The sequence below is a fragment of the Trematomus bernacchii genome, unplaced genomic scaffold (assembly GCF_902827165.1).
Source record: "Trematomus bernacchii unplaced genomic scaffold, fTreBer1.1, whole genome shotgun sequence".
In the NCBI taxonomy this organism is placed as follows: Eukaryota; Metazoa; Chordata; class Actinopteri; order Perciformes; family Nototheniidae; genus Trematomus; species Trematomus bernacchii.
This window is the reverse complement of record NW_022987616.1, coordinates 6,791,119-6,806,815: the sequence shown is the minus strand read 5'-3', so window position 1 is coordinate 6,806,815 and position 15,697 is coordinate 6,791,119. Positions and strand designations below refer to the sequence as shown.

Below are 15,697 nucleotides of genomic sequence, written 5' to 3'. Positions count from 1 at the left end.
TACCCTTTCCGTCCAATGTGAAATGCTGTGGTGTTTTCTGAAATGCTGTTGTGTTTTCTGAAATGCTGCGGCGTTTTCTGAAATGCTGTTGTGTTTTCTGAAATGCTGCGGCGTTTTGTGAAATGCTGTGGTGTTTTCTGAAATGCTGTTGTGTTTTCTGAAATGGTGTAGCGTTTTCTGAAATGCTGTAGTGTTTTCTGAAATGCTGTGGTGTTTTCTGAAATGCTGTTGTGTTTTCTGAAATGGTGTAGTGTTTTCTGAAATGCTGTAGTGTTTTCTGAAATGCTGTAGTGTTTTCTGAAATGCTGTGGTGTTTTCTGAAATGCTGTGGTGTTTTCTGAAATGCTGTAGTGTTTTGTGAAATGCTGTTGTGTTTTCTGAAATGCTGTGGTGTTTTGTGAAATGCTGTGGTGTCTTGCACTTCCGGGCCACCGTAGCATGGAGATCTTTCTAAACCCATTCTGCTTTCACTCAGGGAGAAACCCTACACAATATTTCAGACAGATGTTCAAACAGACCCTGGATATGTTTGAGTTATCTTAACTAACTGTGGTATCTTACCTTGTGTTATTATTACATGTTATTGCATTTGTCCAGCAGGGGGCAAACTCACTCTTGGTATTAAAAGAGCCTGTTGTACATGTTCCCATGAGGAAGTCCCGGAAGCATGTTACCAAAGTAAAACCAGTTAAATCTACTCCTATGTTGTGGACATACAATTATTGATCACAAGATACAACATATTATTGGCGACGAGGATTAAGAAGAGGATTAAGACAAGGATCAATACGGGATCAAAGAGGACATGCCGATCGGACTGGTTGGCACCTTACATGCAGGTTTGGGTCGTTAGCTGCAGCTAGCTCAAATTATTAGCAAAGTCTGCGGGTGGAGGAGAGGATTCATTGACACACAATGACAATGATTGGCACGCTGGCACCTTTTGATGCAAAAAATCAGAAGTGGGAAGAATACTGTGAGGTATTGGAACAGTTTTTTGAGGCTAATGAAATTGAAAATGGAGACAGACAAAGAGCCATATTAATAAGTGTTGTGGGATCATCAACATACAGCCTTATGAAAAACCTCCTCAGTCCGGATAAGCCCAAGGATAAGACTTACACACAACTTGTGGAGCTGCTAAAAAATCACTTTGACCCAAAGCCTAGTGAAATTGTGCAAAGGTACAAGTTTGACTCCCGCAACCGTGAGCCCAATGAGTCAGTAATGGAATACGTGGCTGAGCTGCGTCGGTTAGCGCAGGATTGCAACTATGGTAACACTTTGCAGCAGAGGTTGAGAGACAGGATCGTCTGTGGAATAAATGAAGATCGGATTCAGAGACGACTCTTATCAGAAGCGGATTTAATATTTGAAAAAGCATTATCAATTGCTGTGGCGTCAGAGACTGCAAATACAAATGCACAGGAGATACAAAGCCAAGGGGCCACAGCTAAATGCTTCAAAATGGATAAAAAGCCACAGGAGGCTTATGCACACAGAGAACCTACCAAAGAGTGTTACAGATGCAAGGGAACCCAGCATGAAGCAGCAGACTGTACGTTTAAACAAGAGACATGTCATGCATGTGGTAAAATAGGACACATTGCCAGAGCTTGTCGTAGTAGATCTACACAGAATGGAAACAGCAACAAAAATGCAGACCCAAAGAGAGAAAGGAGGCAAACCACATATCACCGTTCTCATAAAGTACAAGAGCAACGGAGCCAAAGTGATAGCTCAGAAGAAGATACATTCTTACTGAATAAGATGAGGTTCAGATTGGGACGCATGAGTGAAGTGCACCTGAGACGAGTAGACCCATACATGGTTGAAGTGAAGCTGGATAGTAAGTTTGTTAACTTTGAGATAGACACTGGCTGTAGTCTCACAATAATGAATGAACAGACATTTCAAAGACTATGGAAAGACACAAAAAGTCCATGTTTGAGACCAACCAAAATCCACATCGAGTCTTATACAGGTGACCCTGTTAATGTGGTCGGAGCTGCCCTTGTTAAAGTGAAATACAAACATCAAAGGCGGTACCTGCCCCTCATTGTGGTTAAAGGGGACGGCCCCAGCCTGCTGGGAAGAGGCTGGCTGGAGGAAATACATCTGAGTTGGAAAGAAATCAAGCTCAGACACAAATCCCGAGTCCTGAAACACCTGAAGACAGAGGACAAATCGCTGCAGCAAGTACTGAGCAAACATGAACATGTCTTCAAAGAGGAGCTTGGCACACTGAAAGGTATGAAAGCTACCATCCATGTAAAGGCTGATGCAGTCCCTCGTTTCTTCCGTCCGAGGTCTCTCCCGTACGCCATGCGCACCAAAGTAGATGAAGAAATAGACAGATTGTTGAAAGAAGGAGTAATCTCACCTGTTAAACATGCAGAATGGGCAGCACCAGTGGTTCCAATACTGAAGCCTGTTGGGATAGTAAGGCTATGTGGAGACTACAAGCTCACTGTAAATACAGTTTCCTCACTTGAACAATACCCCATACCCCGAATGGAAGACCTGTTTGCAGCACTGACAGGAGGAAAACAGTTCACAAAGTTGGACATGAGTCATGCATACCAGCAAATACTCATAGATGATGAATCAAATAAATACTTAACAGTGAATACGCACAGAGGCTTATTCACATACAACAGACTGCCTTTTGGAGTAGCATCAGCCCCAGCTATATTTCAGAGGACAATGGAAGGTCTCCTGCGAGGCATTCCTTTTGTGGCAGTGGATTTAGATGACATCCTGTTGAGCGGTGTGGATGAGGAAGACCATCTGCAGAACCTCGAGACAGTGTTGGCAAAGCTGGAGGAGGCAGGATTGCGTCTGAGAAGGAGCAAGTGCACTTTCCTGGAAGAGGAAGTGGAATATCTGGGACATCGAGTGGACGCACAGGGACTTCACCCTGTGGAAAAGAAAGTCAAAGCCATCATGGAGGCTCCCAACCCCACAAATGTTACTGAACTCAAGTCGTACTTAGGTTTGCTAAATTACTATAACAAATTTCTGCCAAACTTAGCTACACTATTGGCACCACTGCATGAGCTCCTGCGACAAGATGTGCGATGGACATGGCAAAAGAAACAGGAAGAGGCTTTTAAAAAATCAAAGGCCCTGTTAAACTCAGCAGAAGTGTTGGTGCATTACTCTGCTGACCGAGAGTTAATTATGTCATGTGATGCGTCACCTTACGGGGTGGGCGCTGTTTTATCACACGTAATGGACGATGGAACTGAACGTCCTTTGGGGTTCATGTCGCGTACCCTAGCGCCTGCTGAAAATAATTACTCACAGCTAGACAAAGAAGGCTTAGCAGTTATATTTGGAATCAAGAAATTCCACAAGTACTTGTATGGTCGAACTTTCACCATCTATACAGATCACAAGCCACTGATCTCTCTCTTCAACGAAAAGAAACCCATTCCACAGATGGGTTCCCCTAGAGTTCAGAGATGGGCAGTGCACCTGAGTGCCTATGAGTATCACATTGTGTACAAACCAGGAAAGAACAACGCTAATGCGGACACATTAAGCAGACTGCCGCTGTCGGAAGATGTGCGAGAGAGTGAGACCGCAGAACAAGTGCTCATGATTGATCTTCTGGATGACACACTCGTGGACACAGCCAAAATAAAACACTGGACAGCTAAGGATGTAATATTGTCTCAAGTTCATGGTTATGTCCTGTCGGGATGGCCTTCAGTGACTGAGGCTCCTCTCAAGCCGTATCATCAGAGGAGAGAAGAACTGAGTGGGGGGGATGGCTGCGTGCTCTGGGGAGCCAGAGTCATCGTACCAAACAAAGGCAGGGAAAAGATATTGAAAGTACTGCACCAAAAAACATTCCGGCATGTCAAAGATGAAAGGTCTGGCTAGATCTTATGTATGGTGGCCGGGGATGGACCAGGATGTAGAAAAGGAAGTGCAGTCTTGTGAGGAGTGCCAAAAGCACCACAAGTCACCACCATCAGCACCATTACATCCCTGGGAGTGGCCGGAGTCTCCCTGGACGAGAATTCATGTGGACTATGAAGGCCCTTTCCTGGGAGAGATGTTTCTACTGATAGTGGATGCTCACTCAAAATGGATGGATATTTATCCAGTGAAGTCAGCTACATCATAGGTGACCATTGAAAAGCTGCGTCAGAGTTTCAGTGTTTTTGGACTGCCAAAAATGTTGGTGTCAGACAACGGAACCTGTTTTACAAGTGCTGAATTTGAGACTTTCATGAAACAAAATGGCATCCGCCATGTGAGGTCAGCACCGTTTCACCCGTCTTCAAATGGGCTGGCAGAGAGGGCGGTCCAAACCTTCAAAGGGGGGATGAAAAAGATGAAAGGTGAAACATTGCAAACTAGACTGTCAAGGTTTCTGTTCAGTTACCGCATCACACCTCACGCGACCACAGGCCTGTCGCCTGCAGAGTTGATGATGTCAAGGAGACTCAGATCTGCATTAGACCTGCTCCTGCCAGATGTGAAAACAAGAGTGCAGCAAAAACAACTAAAAACAGAAACAGTCCCATGACACAAACAGGAAACTGAGAAGTTTCTCACCTGGGGATAAAGTGTTCATCAGAAACTACTCTTATGGACCTAAATGGATCGCTGCGGTCATCGAGAGCTCATCAGGTCCAGTGTCATATACAGTGATCATTGGAAGTGGTCAAGTCGTGAAGCGGCATGTGGATCAAGTAAGAGCCAGATTAACAGACACCGTGCCCTTAGAGCCGGTGCTGGACTCCAACAGAGACACCGTGGTTCCAGTGACAATCGAGCAAGAAGGACCTCCTGCAAGTGAGCCAGTGGTTCTGTGTACTCCGGTCCCGCCGGACTTGCCTGCTACACCCGTGGTGAGACGATCAGAGCGCGAGAGACAGCCACCTGTATACCTGAAAGACTTTGTTAAATAGATCAAGAGATGTTCCATTAATAGAGCAGCATAGTTCTCTGATCTCACTTTAAGGAAAGGTTTAGAATGTTAATCTTTGAAAGTGAAATGGTTTATGCCAGTACCTCGAAATGTTGTGTAACGGGAGTATGTTATACCCCCACCTTCGGGAAGTATTGTTAGCTTAAAGGGGGGGAAATGTGGTATCTTACCTTGTGTTATTATTACATGTTATTGCATTTGTCCAGCAGGGGGCAAACTCACTCTTGGTATTAAAAGAGCCTGTTGTACATGTTCCCATGAGGAAGTCCCGGAAGCATGTTACCAAAGTAAAACCAGTTAAATCTACTCCTATGTTGTGGACATACAATTATTGATCACAAGATACAACACTAACCCTAACAAACGACATCTCGCTAAGTGGTCCTACGACGCTGGTTATCAACTCAGTAAATCAACCAGGGTTTCACAAACATGGACATGCGTACTGACAGCGCAGCGTCATACTTCATGATTGAATAGTAAACTATCATGTTAGACAAATATGAAGACGTTCAACTTTTAACATCCATGACTTAAACACTTTATCCAGGATAAAAGCCACACAGTTGCACCTGCAAGGTGAATACAGAACAGCTGGTAAAAAAAAAACTACCAAGTGTTTGAATGCGTTCATTAACAGTTTTATGATATCACTGCCTGTCTACTCACAGACTCTCTTCAGGTCTACTCACAGACTCTCTTCAGGTGAGAAGGAAACTCTGCTCATTTCTTCCTCTTCAGTCCTGAGTCTGCCTGCATCTGATCTGAGGACGCCTTCACACCCTCAGAAATCCAGAGAGTAAAAACACGTCAGAGTCACGTGGAAACCGGCTTTACAGGTTGTAGCTGTCAGCCTGCCAGACTCTCCCTCACCTCCCTGATTCAGACTATTAAGTTAGATAAAAACAGTCACGACTTGTTAGAGCGGGTTCTGACCAAGCGGCAAACTCTGGGGAAGAGCCGGGACGCCAATACGGAAGTGCCACAAACTGCAGTTCATATATTGGCCGATAGGCGATGACTGCAGAAAGGAGCAATTTCCATAGACCCCAATGTTAAAATGCCCATTTTCACAGCAGAAAAAAAACGTTTCTAGCCCTGGCTCCAATACATTTTATTATGTATATAGTTAGATTCCACCTTCGTGATTATGAATCTGTGAGTGAATTGTTTTCTAACGCGACCCTTTTATTTATATTAGGTCTGAAAGTTTTTGCATAAATTAGGGCGTGGTCACATTGAGTGACAGCTCTGTCAGGTGACTGCTGCTGTTAGCTTTTTGTCTCTCTGCTAGCTGCTCCGTCCGTGAAGCTACAGGGACACTGCCTGCCCAGTTCATCCAGGGAACACAACTTGATCCCGGCCGTGTTTGTTTGTTCTTCATGCTTATATATCGGACTATTGTGACTCGCTCTGCGGTTAAAACAGACGGTGCATGAATGCCGTTTTGCGGTAAGTGAAATTCGAGTACTATATTTATGTGTTTATGATACGTAATGAATGTTAAGGCTTGGGTTTGCGTGTAAGCGAGTGGTAGCTATGCTCAAGTATGTAGACAAGCTAACGTCGACGTAGTGTATGTGAAATCAACCTCACAATAAGATGTGTGTATATTACAATTATTAATGTCATATTTTCAAGATGATTACTTTAGATATTACAATATGGTTGGTTGAGCTGGAGTTCATTATTGAGTTTACACGTTAACGTCACAGTCATCTGAAGAACGAACCCAAACGTTGTTGTTTTTATTAATTGCATTACCAAATTGGTATCAAATAAACAGTAACACAACAGCATTGGTAACACAACTTCCAAAGTTACAGTAAAATAAAAAGAACCCTGACTCGGACAATACACAATCCAACATGTTCAACAGAAGAGAATAAGTTATATTGTTTGTACACATGGTTCTTTACATATATATCTGTTTGTTTAAAGTTTCCAGGTGATGCAGACAGGATGGACCAGAGAGTGAGAGACAGAACTGGACTCCTCACAGCAGTGAACTTCAGCACAAGTACAAATACTCTTTTTTCATACTGTACAAAGAATCAAGAAAGATATTGGTTTAAATAAATGAAGTATTGACTTTAATACACTGATATACATTCCATTAAACAATACTAAATACTAGATCACCTACACATCAGTGAAGTTGAGGGTTTTTTCCATGCAAAGGGTTACATTTAGATGTTAACAAGCAAGTCAGCTTTCTAATTTAAGGTATTGAAGGCAAAGCTATTAGTGAGAACTGCTACTATTTATCTCTCAATATTGTCTGTAAAAAACGTGGTAAAAGTTATGATTTCAGTGAGAGAACAGAGCAAGCTTCTACAGTTGCACTAAGTTTTGATAACAGTTCAATATTATTTTGATAATAAAATATATTTCAATGTTGATGAATTTCATACTGTTCATTCATAATCTGATTGTCTTTGTAGCTCACTGTTGAAATAAAATAAAACATTACAATTACAAAATAATTATATCTACAGCCCCTAAACACAAGCACACCTCTTTCATAAATAACACACTTGTTCTGCAATAATATGTTTTATGTTTCCTGTAATTTTTGTTAGGAAAGGACATGCCTGAAAGACACGACTCAACATGTTCTCCTTCTCTGAGGGTCAAGAAGAACATCCAAGAGGAAAATTAAAAGCTGATGTTATGAGATTTTAAGACCAGTACAGGACATTCACTAAGAAACTACTTTTATTGTGAAGTCAGCTGATCGAATGCACCTATTTCCACATCTACACTCCATCAGCTGATTAATTCTATTTGCCTCACTTTATGAGCTTCACAACATGTACCTTGTACCGCAGAGTTTGCAACGCAAATAAATGGGGCCAATCTTCAGTCGGATGTGAATGTGTAATCTAACATTTTCAGTAAGAATAATGGACAAAAGGAGTGCAAATACAAATTCAATGTATTGAAATCTGAACCAAAAGTTAATCAAACATGTTTTAAATAAAAAAGCACATATGGACAGAAGGTGTAAACCTATTAAATGTATAAGTAAACACATTTAGTCAAATAAAGTGACAGACAAGGCCTGATCAGGTGGTATCAGCTATGCATGGGCTCCTCCATCAGGTCTGATCCTCCTCACAGAGGAAAGACCCTCAGTCCTCTCCAAACCAACAGACTGGACGTCCATCACACGGAGGTTTCTCCCTGAAGTCTCTGCAGCTCTCTGGACACCACGCTGTCTCAATCCGTCCACACTGAATATGAGAGGGGAAAATGAAAATAATAAATGCTTTAGACAATAAGAAATATAAAGTTGACTGTTGAGTTGCTCAGTTTTTTTAGATTGTCAATACTATTACTGTATAACTAATATCCCAGGTTAAGAGGCACCTTCAAATAAAGATTGGTCTTTAAATACATTTTGTCTTTTGTATTGTTTGTCTAAAGTCAAGGATCTAGAACTGGTACTTATAGTTTTAATGATACAGTCTGGTTATAATGCGGTTTGGAGGAGGCCTCACAGGTAAGAGCACTAACTAGCTACCATCACATGCACCTTAGCTTAACTTAAATGTATTAAACGTATAATTAAGTGATAGCAAAATATAAATAACTAATGTCATGCAAACATATTAATATTTGCTTGATTCCAGTGTTGCATTTAGCACATTGCATACAAACGTTAAGGGATTTTAAGTATTATGCTAAAAACTCAATAACTTAGATTATTATTTATAGTTTTGCTGAATAGTTTCATGTCCGCTTACCTTAGAAACGTAAAATGTGACGGCAGTGTGCTGATGGGGAAGCATGTTAGCTTAGCTTCTTAGCTTGAGCTAGCTCTGTTACTTCCCAGATGGAGGCAGAAGGTCCCGCCTCGGCTCCGCCTCTTTGCCCTTATTTGGAGCAGGCGGGAGTTAGACTCAGACGTCACTGTTGATTGATTGATTGAAAAGTTTATTAACAGCTTGTATATTGGGTACAGTACAGTACAGCTCAAAACATACAATTGTTAAGGGGATGCAGACCAGAGAAAGACTTTCGTCTTGTTTACATCAGGGTCCCCCATTTCCAATTCATCATATCATTTAAGACATATAAGACATATTTGACATACAGATGGCTTATTTACAATTTACATACAGGTGGTTTTTTACATACAGATGGTTTATTTACAATTTTCATTTTAGATTTCGTTCTAATACATCCTAACCGGACATTTAAGACATACCAAGTCTACAGATATACAGTTAGTAACAGAGTCTAAAATGCGAGTATATACATAGATGGGGGGGGGAAGCTGTCCATTGTACGACAGGTTGAGATTTGTACTGTCGAGCCGTTAGTGGCCGACTCCGCCTACTAAGGGCTTCTCGGCAACTCTGCAGAATCCTATGGGTGACGTCACGGACCCTACGTCCATTTATATATACAGTCTATGGTTCTGACATGCCCTGCATTTTTCTCTGATGACGAGAACTCAGAGAACAATCAGACTGCAAATCAGCGACGTGCAGTCAGTGGAGGCAGAGCCTCACCTGTCATACTCCAATGTAACGGAAAAACAACTAAAGAAAAACGAAATAGTAATAATAATAAAATGTCTCCACTGATCTGTGTTGTAAGTGTGATTTATGTATGATTCTAATCGCTATAGTCAAAATCAGCAAATTTGCCGAGCTCCGCTACGGGAGCGATGACAAGTGAGGCAGGGACCTGCTCTGCCTCTCGTAAGCCCACAGTAACTTGCTGGAGCACGGGCACTAATTTAGCGCGGGCACTTATTTTGTGAGCGCGCTCAAGCCAGTTACTGTGGGGTAGGTGAGGCACAGATGAGATCTGCCTCACCTCAGAATGCGTCACCCCACAGAAACTGGCTGAAAAGTGAGCCCTAAGCGCATGCCTGTTACCATCTCACTGTAGGTCACCAATGTAATGTATGTAGATCCCTTTATCACATTTATCTTCGCCATCCATAGTCTCTAAATAACTTATTTCACGTATATATGATATTTAGGCTCGCTGGTCTCAACGGCAATGAAAATGCACCAGGGGAGGCAGCCATAACCTCTGCCGCACTGAAGGGGGCGCAGGTGAGCCCACAGGTTCTTGTTGCTACTGTTATTCTACGCAGAGATGGTAGACGTAACAACAAACTAGACTTTTGAAACTACAGGAAGATAAGGAGGACTTTTACAAAACAGTAATAGAGATTGTTGTCCAGAAGGATAGCATGGACTTCATCTTCAAGTCAAGGTAAGACCACATTTCTAATGAAAATGGGATCTTACTAAGAAAGAACAATCCAATATTTAGATTTTGGGTATCCTTTTGTTGAACGGTCTGTTTAAAATGAATCGAAGCATCAGACTAAAAAAGCTTTTGAAAATAACCGAATATTTCGATTAAGGTCAAAATATAATATTTGTAAATCTGACTCAGTGAGTCAGTGCCTCACCAGCCATGAACCTCACCGCACGTCACCGCTGCAAATCATTCTACCTGAAACACTGACAACAGTACATGGAGATCTTTCTAAAACCATTCTGCTTTCACTCAGGGAGAAACCCTACACAATATTTCAGACAGATGTTCAAACAGACCCTGGATATGTTTGAGTTATCTTAACTAACCCTAACAAACGACATCTCGCTAAGTGGTCCTACGACGCTGGTTATCAACTCAGTAAATCAACCAGGGTTTCACAAACATGGACATGCGTACTGACAGCGCAGCGTCATACTTCATGATTGAATAGTAAACTATCATGTTAGACAAATATGAAGACGTTCAACTTTTAACATCCATGACTTAAACACTTTATCCAGGATAAAAGCCACACAGTTGCACCTGCAAGGTGAATACAGAACAGCTGGTAAAAAAAAAACTACCAAGTGTTTGAATGCGTTCATTAACAGTTTTATGATATCACTGCCTGTCTACTCACAGACTCTCTTCAGGTGAGAAGGAAACTCTGCTCATTTCTTCCTCTTCAGTCCTGAGTCTGCCTGCATCTGATCTGAGGACGCCTTCACACCCTCAGAAATCCAGAGAGTAAAAACACGTCAGAGTCACGTGGAAACCGGCCTTACAGGTTGTAGCTGTCAGCCTGCCAGACCTCACCTCCCTGATTCAGACTATTAAGCAGTGGCGGCCGGCCCATAGGGGCGCTAGGGGCGCCGCCCCCCCCTCTTCCCACATTAAAAATTAAAATAAAAAATATATATATTTAAAAAATATATATTTTATTTTTATTTTTAATAAACAAGGTAAATATTATATAATTGGTATCAGTAAAATGTATAATCTACAATAAAATCTCGTTTAAAATTGTGTTACGATGTCTAAAGTTACTGATAAGTCGCATGTTTCCTGCCTGGCCTTGCCCGTGTATCATTACCCTCTCTCGTCTGGGCGCTATGCACAGCGCCCAGACGAGAGTGCAGCAAGTGCAGCAGAAGCCAACTGTTGCTATCTTTAAACTATGCCGCCGAAACATAATTTCAGCCAATCAGCGTCGTCAAATCTGATGGTCACAGGGCGCCTACGTCAGCGCCCGGTGCAGTCTGTGAGTTGTTTGGACTCGTATCCAAGGAGACAAAACAAGAAGCTGTCATACACTCTGGAAGCTATCATTAGCAGCTAATGAAAACTCAGTTTTTGACTGAAAAAATTATTGATGATCCATAATTCCATTTTTCAAAGTGACAGACACATTGGATTAACCTATGGATTAACCTTCAGCCGCGTTTTTCTCGTTTTTGATTAGAATAACAGCAAAAGGTGAGCATATCTCCATGTTTTAGTACCTAAAGCTACGTTGTGTGATGTCTGTATTTGCTTCCCCTGTCGCAAGTTCTGATCGTTCAGTGATGATACTTATATTTCTAGAATCTGTGGAATCTCAGCTTGTAAGCTTGTTTGTGCATATCCGATAAGTATATCGAATGGCCACAAAAAGCGTGACCACATCACCCCAATTCTGGCCTCACTGGCTTCCAGTTCGGTTCAGAATTGATTTAAAAATCCTTTTATTTGTTTTTAAAGCACTAAATGGGCTGGCTCCAGCCTATATAGCTGAACTCCTCCAGCGCTACACCCCAGCCAGAGCTTTAAGGTCTGCTGACCAGCTGCTGCTGGTAGTGCCCAAGACCAGGCTCAAAACCCGAGGGCACCGAGCCTTCACAGCAGCTGGCCCTAGGCTCTGGAACACTCTGCCCCTCCATGTGAGGTCGGCCCAGACCCTAGGGGTTTTTAAATCAAAACTAAAAACACACTTCTTCTCTCTGGCCTTCTAGTTAGAGCGAAGCACGACTCCTGACTTTTCCTTGTGTTTTTTTTTTATTTTTTATATATATCTGTTGTAATTTATTGTCTTTTATTGTGATTGTAGTAATGTGTTTTTATTACATGTACAGCACTTTGGCTCGACCAAAAATCGCTTTTAAATGTGCTATATAAATAAAACTTGATTTGATGTGATTTGATTTGATTGATTTATACCTAGAGTGCATTAGCATTTTTTCGCTCAGGGCTCATTTAGACGCTTCTTGTAAGACTTGTGTTTTGTTTCGGTAAACATGATTCATATCATCAGTTAGCTGCGTTTCTTCCCGTTAAATGAGTAGGACACATGAATAGTTTATTACATTTTAAGAAGCCCTGAGACACAATTTCGTGAGAAAAAAAACGGGGGGGAAAAAGCCCCTTAACAGGTTAAATGGGAATTAAAAAAATTAAAGTAATTTTGAGTGTTCCCAAAGCCCCGGTGTTCTGCAGTTTGTGTGGGCCTACTGTACTGTTACACAGTTTATGCTGTAGAAACTATGTCCAGGACAAGGTGTTTGGAAGTTTTGGAAGATTCATAGCTAACCACACTGAAGATTATGGAGGTATTGATCAGTCTTCTCATATTTTTAAGCCTCAATTTGTCCTCCCCCCCCCCCCCTCTAACATCACCAGAAGTCATAATTTAAGGGGTCTTTTCTCAAAAAATGTTTACCGCCCTAGTATTGTTTGGTCACCATTTCCACAGCCCAAACTAAAAATATTTTCCACCAGCCGCCACTGAAGACAACTAATTATTATAAAACAAAATATATATATTTAGTTTTACATTGTAATGCAAAACACCCTGTTCCTTTCATTCAGTGCTTTAAAAATACATTTTGTAGTTTCCTTTCATTAAAAATCTTTGAAGTAAGCTTGGGGGACACAAAAGGCACCCGATTCAGAGAATCCCTGACTGTATGTTAGCTTCATGCTAGCTGTTTCCCCCCATTTACAGTGTTTGTGCTAAGCTAACTGGCTGCTAAATGCTTCATCGTTATCGTACAAACACGGGGAGTATCATTCTCATACAACTCTCAACAAGAAAGACAATGAGAAGTTTCTAAAATCTGTCAAACTATTCCCGAGCAGCTCAACCTTCATCTTCACATTTGTTGTTTCCTAGAAAATACATGTTCTGAGCTTCAAAGAGTCTGTTTGGTTTTCTCTTGTCACACCCCGGCTTCACAGGAAATAACGAGGTAGAGGCTAACACATTGTTTTATTTATATCACATGGGAGGCATGTACAGTCACACACATCAGTTTCAGTATCGCTTCACACACACACACACACACTCACAGTGAATCGTACAGATCCCGGGGAACAGCACACACTCGTGATCCAAACTAAATTGTCCCTTTATGTTCCACATTTGTCTCGTTTTCAAGCAGAAAAGTCTGCATATCCATTACTGCCTCTGCCACTGCCTCCACTTCTATGGAGATAAATGAATCACACACACATAAGAACACAGCTTGGAAATCACACAGAAGACTGTGAGTGACAGCTTATCATAAAACAACTCTTTGTTTTTTAATTACAATGAAAAACACATTCATCAATACACAGTAGATAGACACAGGATTATCTCAGAGTTTCACAATAAGAGCGTCCTACTACACACTGCAGGCCCTCTGGGAAACGCACATCTCCAGCGATGTACAGTCACTTCCTCTCCGTTAGATGATTAGATGCATTGTGAAGCTTTCAATGCAAAACCAGGAGGGATGGAAGTGAAAGGAGAGCAATTACACGGGCTTTTGTCAGGTGTTTAACTCGTGGGTTAGGGGAGTGAGGAGAATGATTACAGCCTGCTCTCTCTGCACGACGCCAAGCATTGTTTCCCCCCAAACAAATATTTCCTCAGCAGTAATTATGAAGTACTACATTTAATTAGTGGAAGCAGGCCGGTGTTGGACACAAACGAACCTGTCAGCTCTGTGAGAGTTACACGAGCAGCGGCTTGTTAAACCACAGGCTGAATATTAATCCCTGCATTTTATTAAACATTTAAAATCAAAATAGACAATCAGAGTCTGTCAAAATGTTTGTTTTTGCTCAGAGGCTGCAGAAAGTATTCAGACTGTTTCACTTTTTGTACCATTTGTTCCCTTTTCTGTCATAAATGTGACCATTTTAACCTATACGGATACGGATAATATCACATACAAAGACCCCCAAACTAAATCTTGACATGCAGGTGGATTGTGGGGACTTCCTGTTCACAGGTGCATGCTTTTTTAAACTTTGCCCAATCAATTAAATGGGCCACAGGTGGACTCTGATCAAGTTGTAGAGAGGGAGAGACGATAATTAAAGCAAACAGGATGCACCTGCACAGCACAGGGGCTCGATACTAGTTTAAATGAGACTTTAGTCTTTTAATTATTATAAATTAAGGAACATTTCTAAAAACATGCTGTTGATTTGGTGTTTTCAGTTATCGAGTGTAGATTTATGGGAAAAAAATGCAATTTTATTCATTGGAAATTACATTTACAACACAGTAAAGTGTGCAAAAAAGAATCTGCACATTCACGTCATGTCATTTATTTATTGTGCAGCGGGCGTTTGTTTTTTTGTGATCTTACAGTGTTAATGTTGGCATAAACGGGGTTTTTTATCTGCCGGGGTTTCTTTGCTGTCCTGGGACACGGAGGGATGTTCTCGTAGATGTTAGGCTGTGGATATGAGGATGATGTTATTAGTTTATGAAGTGTACAGGTTAAAGTAACGGCAAAAAAGTAAGAAAAAGCCAAATGAAATGGGCTGAAATGTTTTATGATGATATCAAAGGTTTTGTTACACTGTTAGTTATTGTAAAGCAGGGTAAATGCAGCAGGCGTTGATATAAAACAGTGTCACATGATGAGAGGATATAGAGTAACGGGTTTATAATGAAGTGCGTGTCTGCAGAGCAGGAAAGGGAGCGCTCTGAACGTCTCGAGTGTGAAGACGAGCGTGGATATGATGACTAACGTGAGGCTCACCTGTCTCTGGGAGGGGTGCAGCTTCACCCGGTACTCCTCCCTGCGGTGCTTCTTCCTGTGGATCAGTGGACAAAAGTACACAAATAGAACTGAAACACAACAAAAGAACAAACAAGAAATAACATTTCATAAGTCTCACATGTCATTGGTCATTTCTGATGCGTAAGCGTCTTCAGAGAGGAGTTTATTCACAGACACGCTAACAGCTCTAAAGATGGATGCATTACTTTATTTTACTACACTTATACATATTTTCGTGATTGACATTGCAGTTCATTGACTGGAAATGTTATATTTTGGAGGTGGTTTGTCTGGCTAGTTTTCACGTATGCTCTGAAATGTACTTAATAGAGTGGCACAGCACACAAATCTGGTCTTTTTATCCAACTCCAATATTTTGAGAGGCAATAAGATAATTACTAGTACTAATACTAGATTTTATTGC

The 15,697-nt window shown here is 41.4% G+C and overlaps 1 protein-coding gene, 1 long non-coding RNA gene and 1 pseudogene across 7 annotated transcripts in view; 1 reads left to right on the top strand and 2 right to left on the bottom strand.

Annotated features, from left to right (window-relative positions):
• The first annotated feature begins 378 nt into the window (after nucleotides 1-378).
• Nucleotides 379-4,928, top strand: LOC117483937 (annotated as a pseudogene).
• Nucleotides 4,929-5,279: 351 nt separating this feature from the next.
• On the bottom strand, nucleotides 5,280-11,040 carry LOC117484057. Its single transcript, XR_004556071.1, has 3 exons — nucleotides 10,878-11,040; nucleotides 5,641-5,731; nucleotides 5,280-5,520 (listed from the first exon to the last, which is right to left on the bottom strand). It is a non-coding gene; the product is annotated as an uncharacterized LOC117484057 (long non-coding RNA).
• Nucleotides 11,041-13,462: 2,422 nt separating this feature from the next.
• Nucleotides 13,463-15,697, bottom strand: part of cd226 (CD226 molecule) — a 7,638-nt gene continuing 5,403 nt past the window's right edge. The window contains exons 5-7 of one of the 6 annotated variants that reach the window (XM_034132450.1): nucleotides 15,253-15,307; nucleotides 14,854-14,943; nucleotides 13,463-13,697 (exon numbers count right to left, since the gene is read on the bottom strand). In XM_034132450.1, coding sequence (XP_033988341.1) covers nucleotides 13,671-13,697; nucleotides 14,854-14,943; nucleotides 15,253-15,307 — 172 coding nt within the window. In that variant the 3' untranslated portion in view covers nucleotides 13,463-13,670. Of the gene's footprint in view, nucleotides 14,944-15,252; nucleotides 15,342-15,697 lie in introns of all 6 variants that reach the window. The other 5 variants (XM_034132449.1, XM_034132452.1, XR_004556069.1 and 2 more) reach the window with 5 other exon arrangements.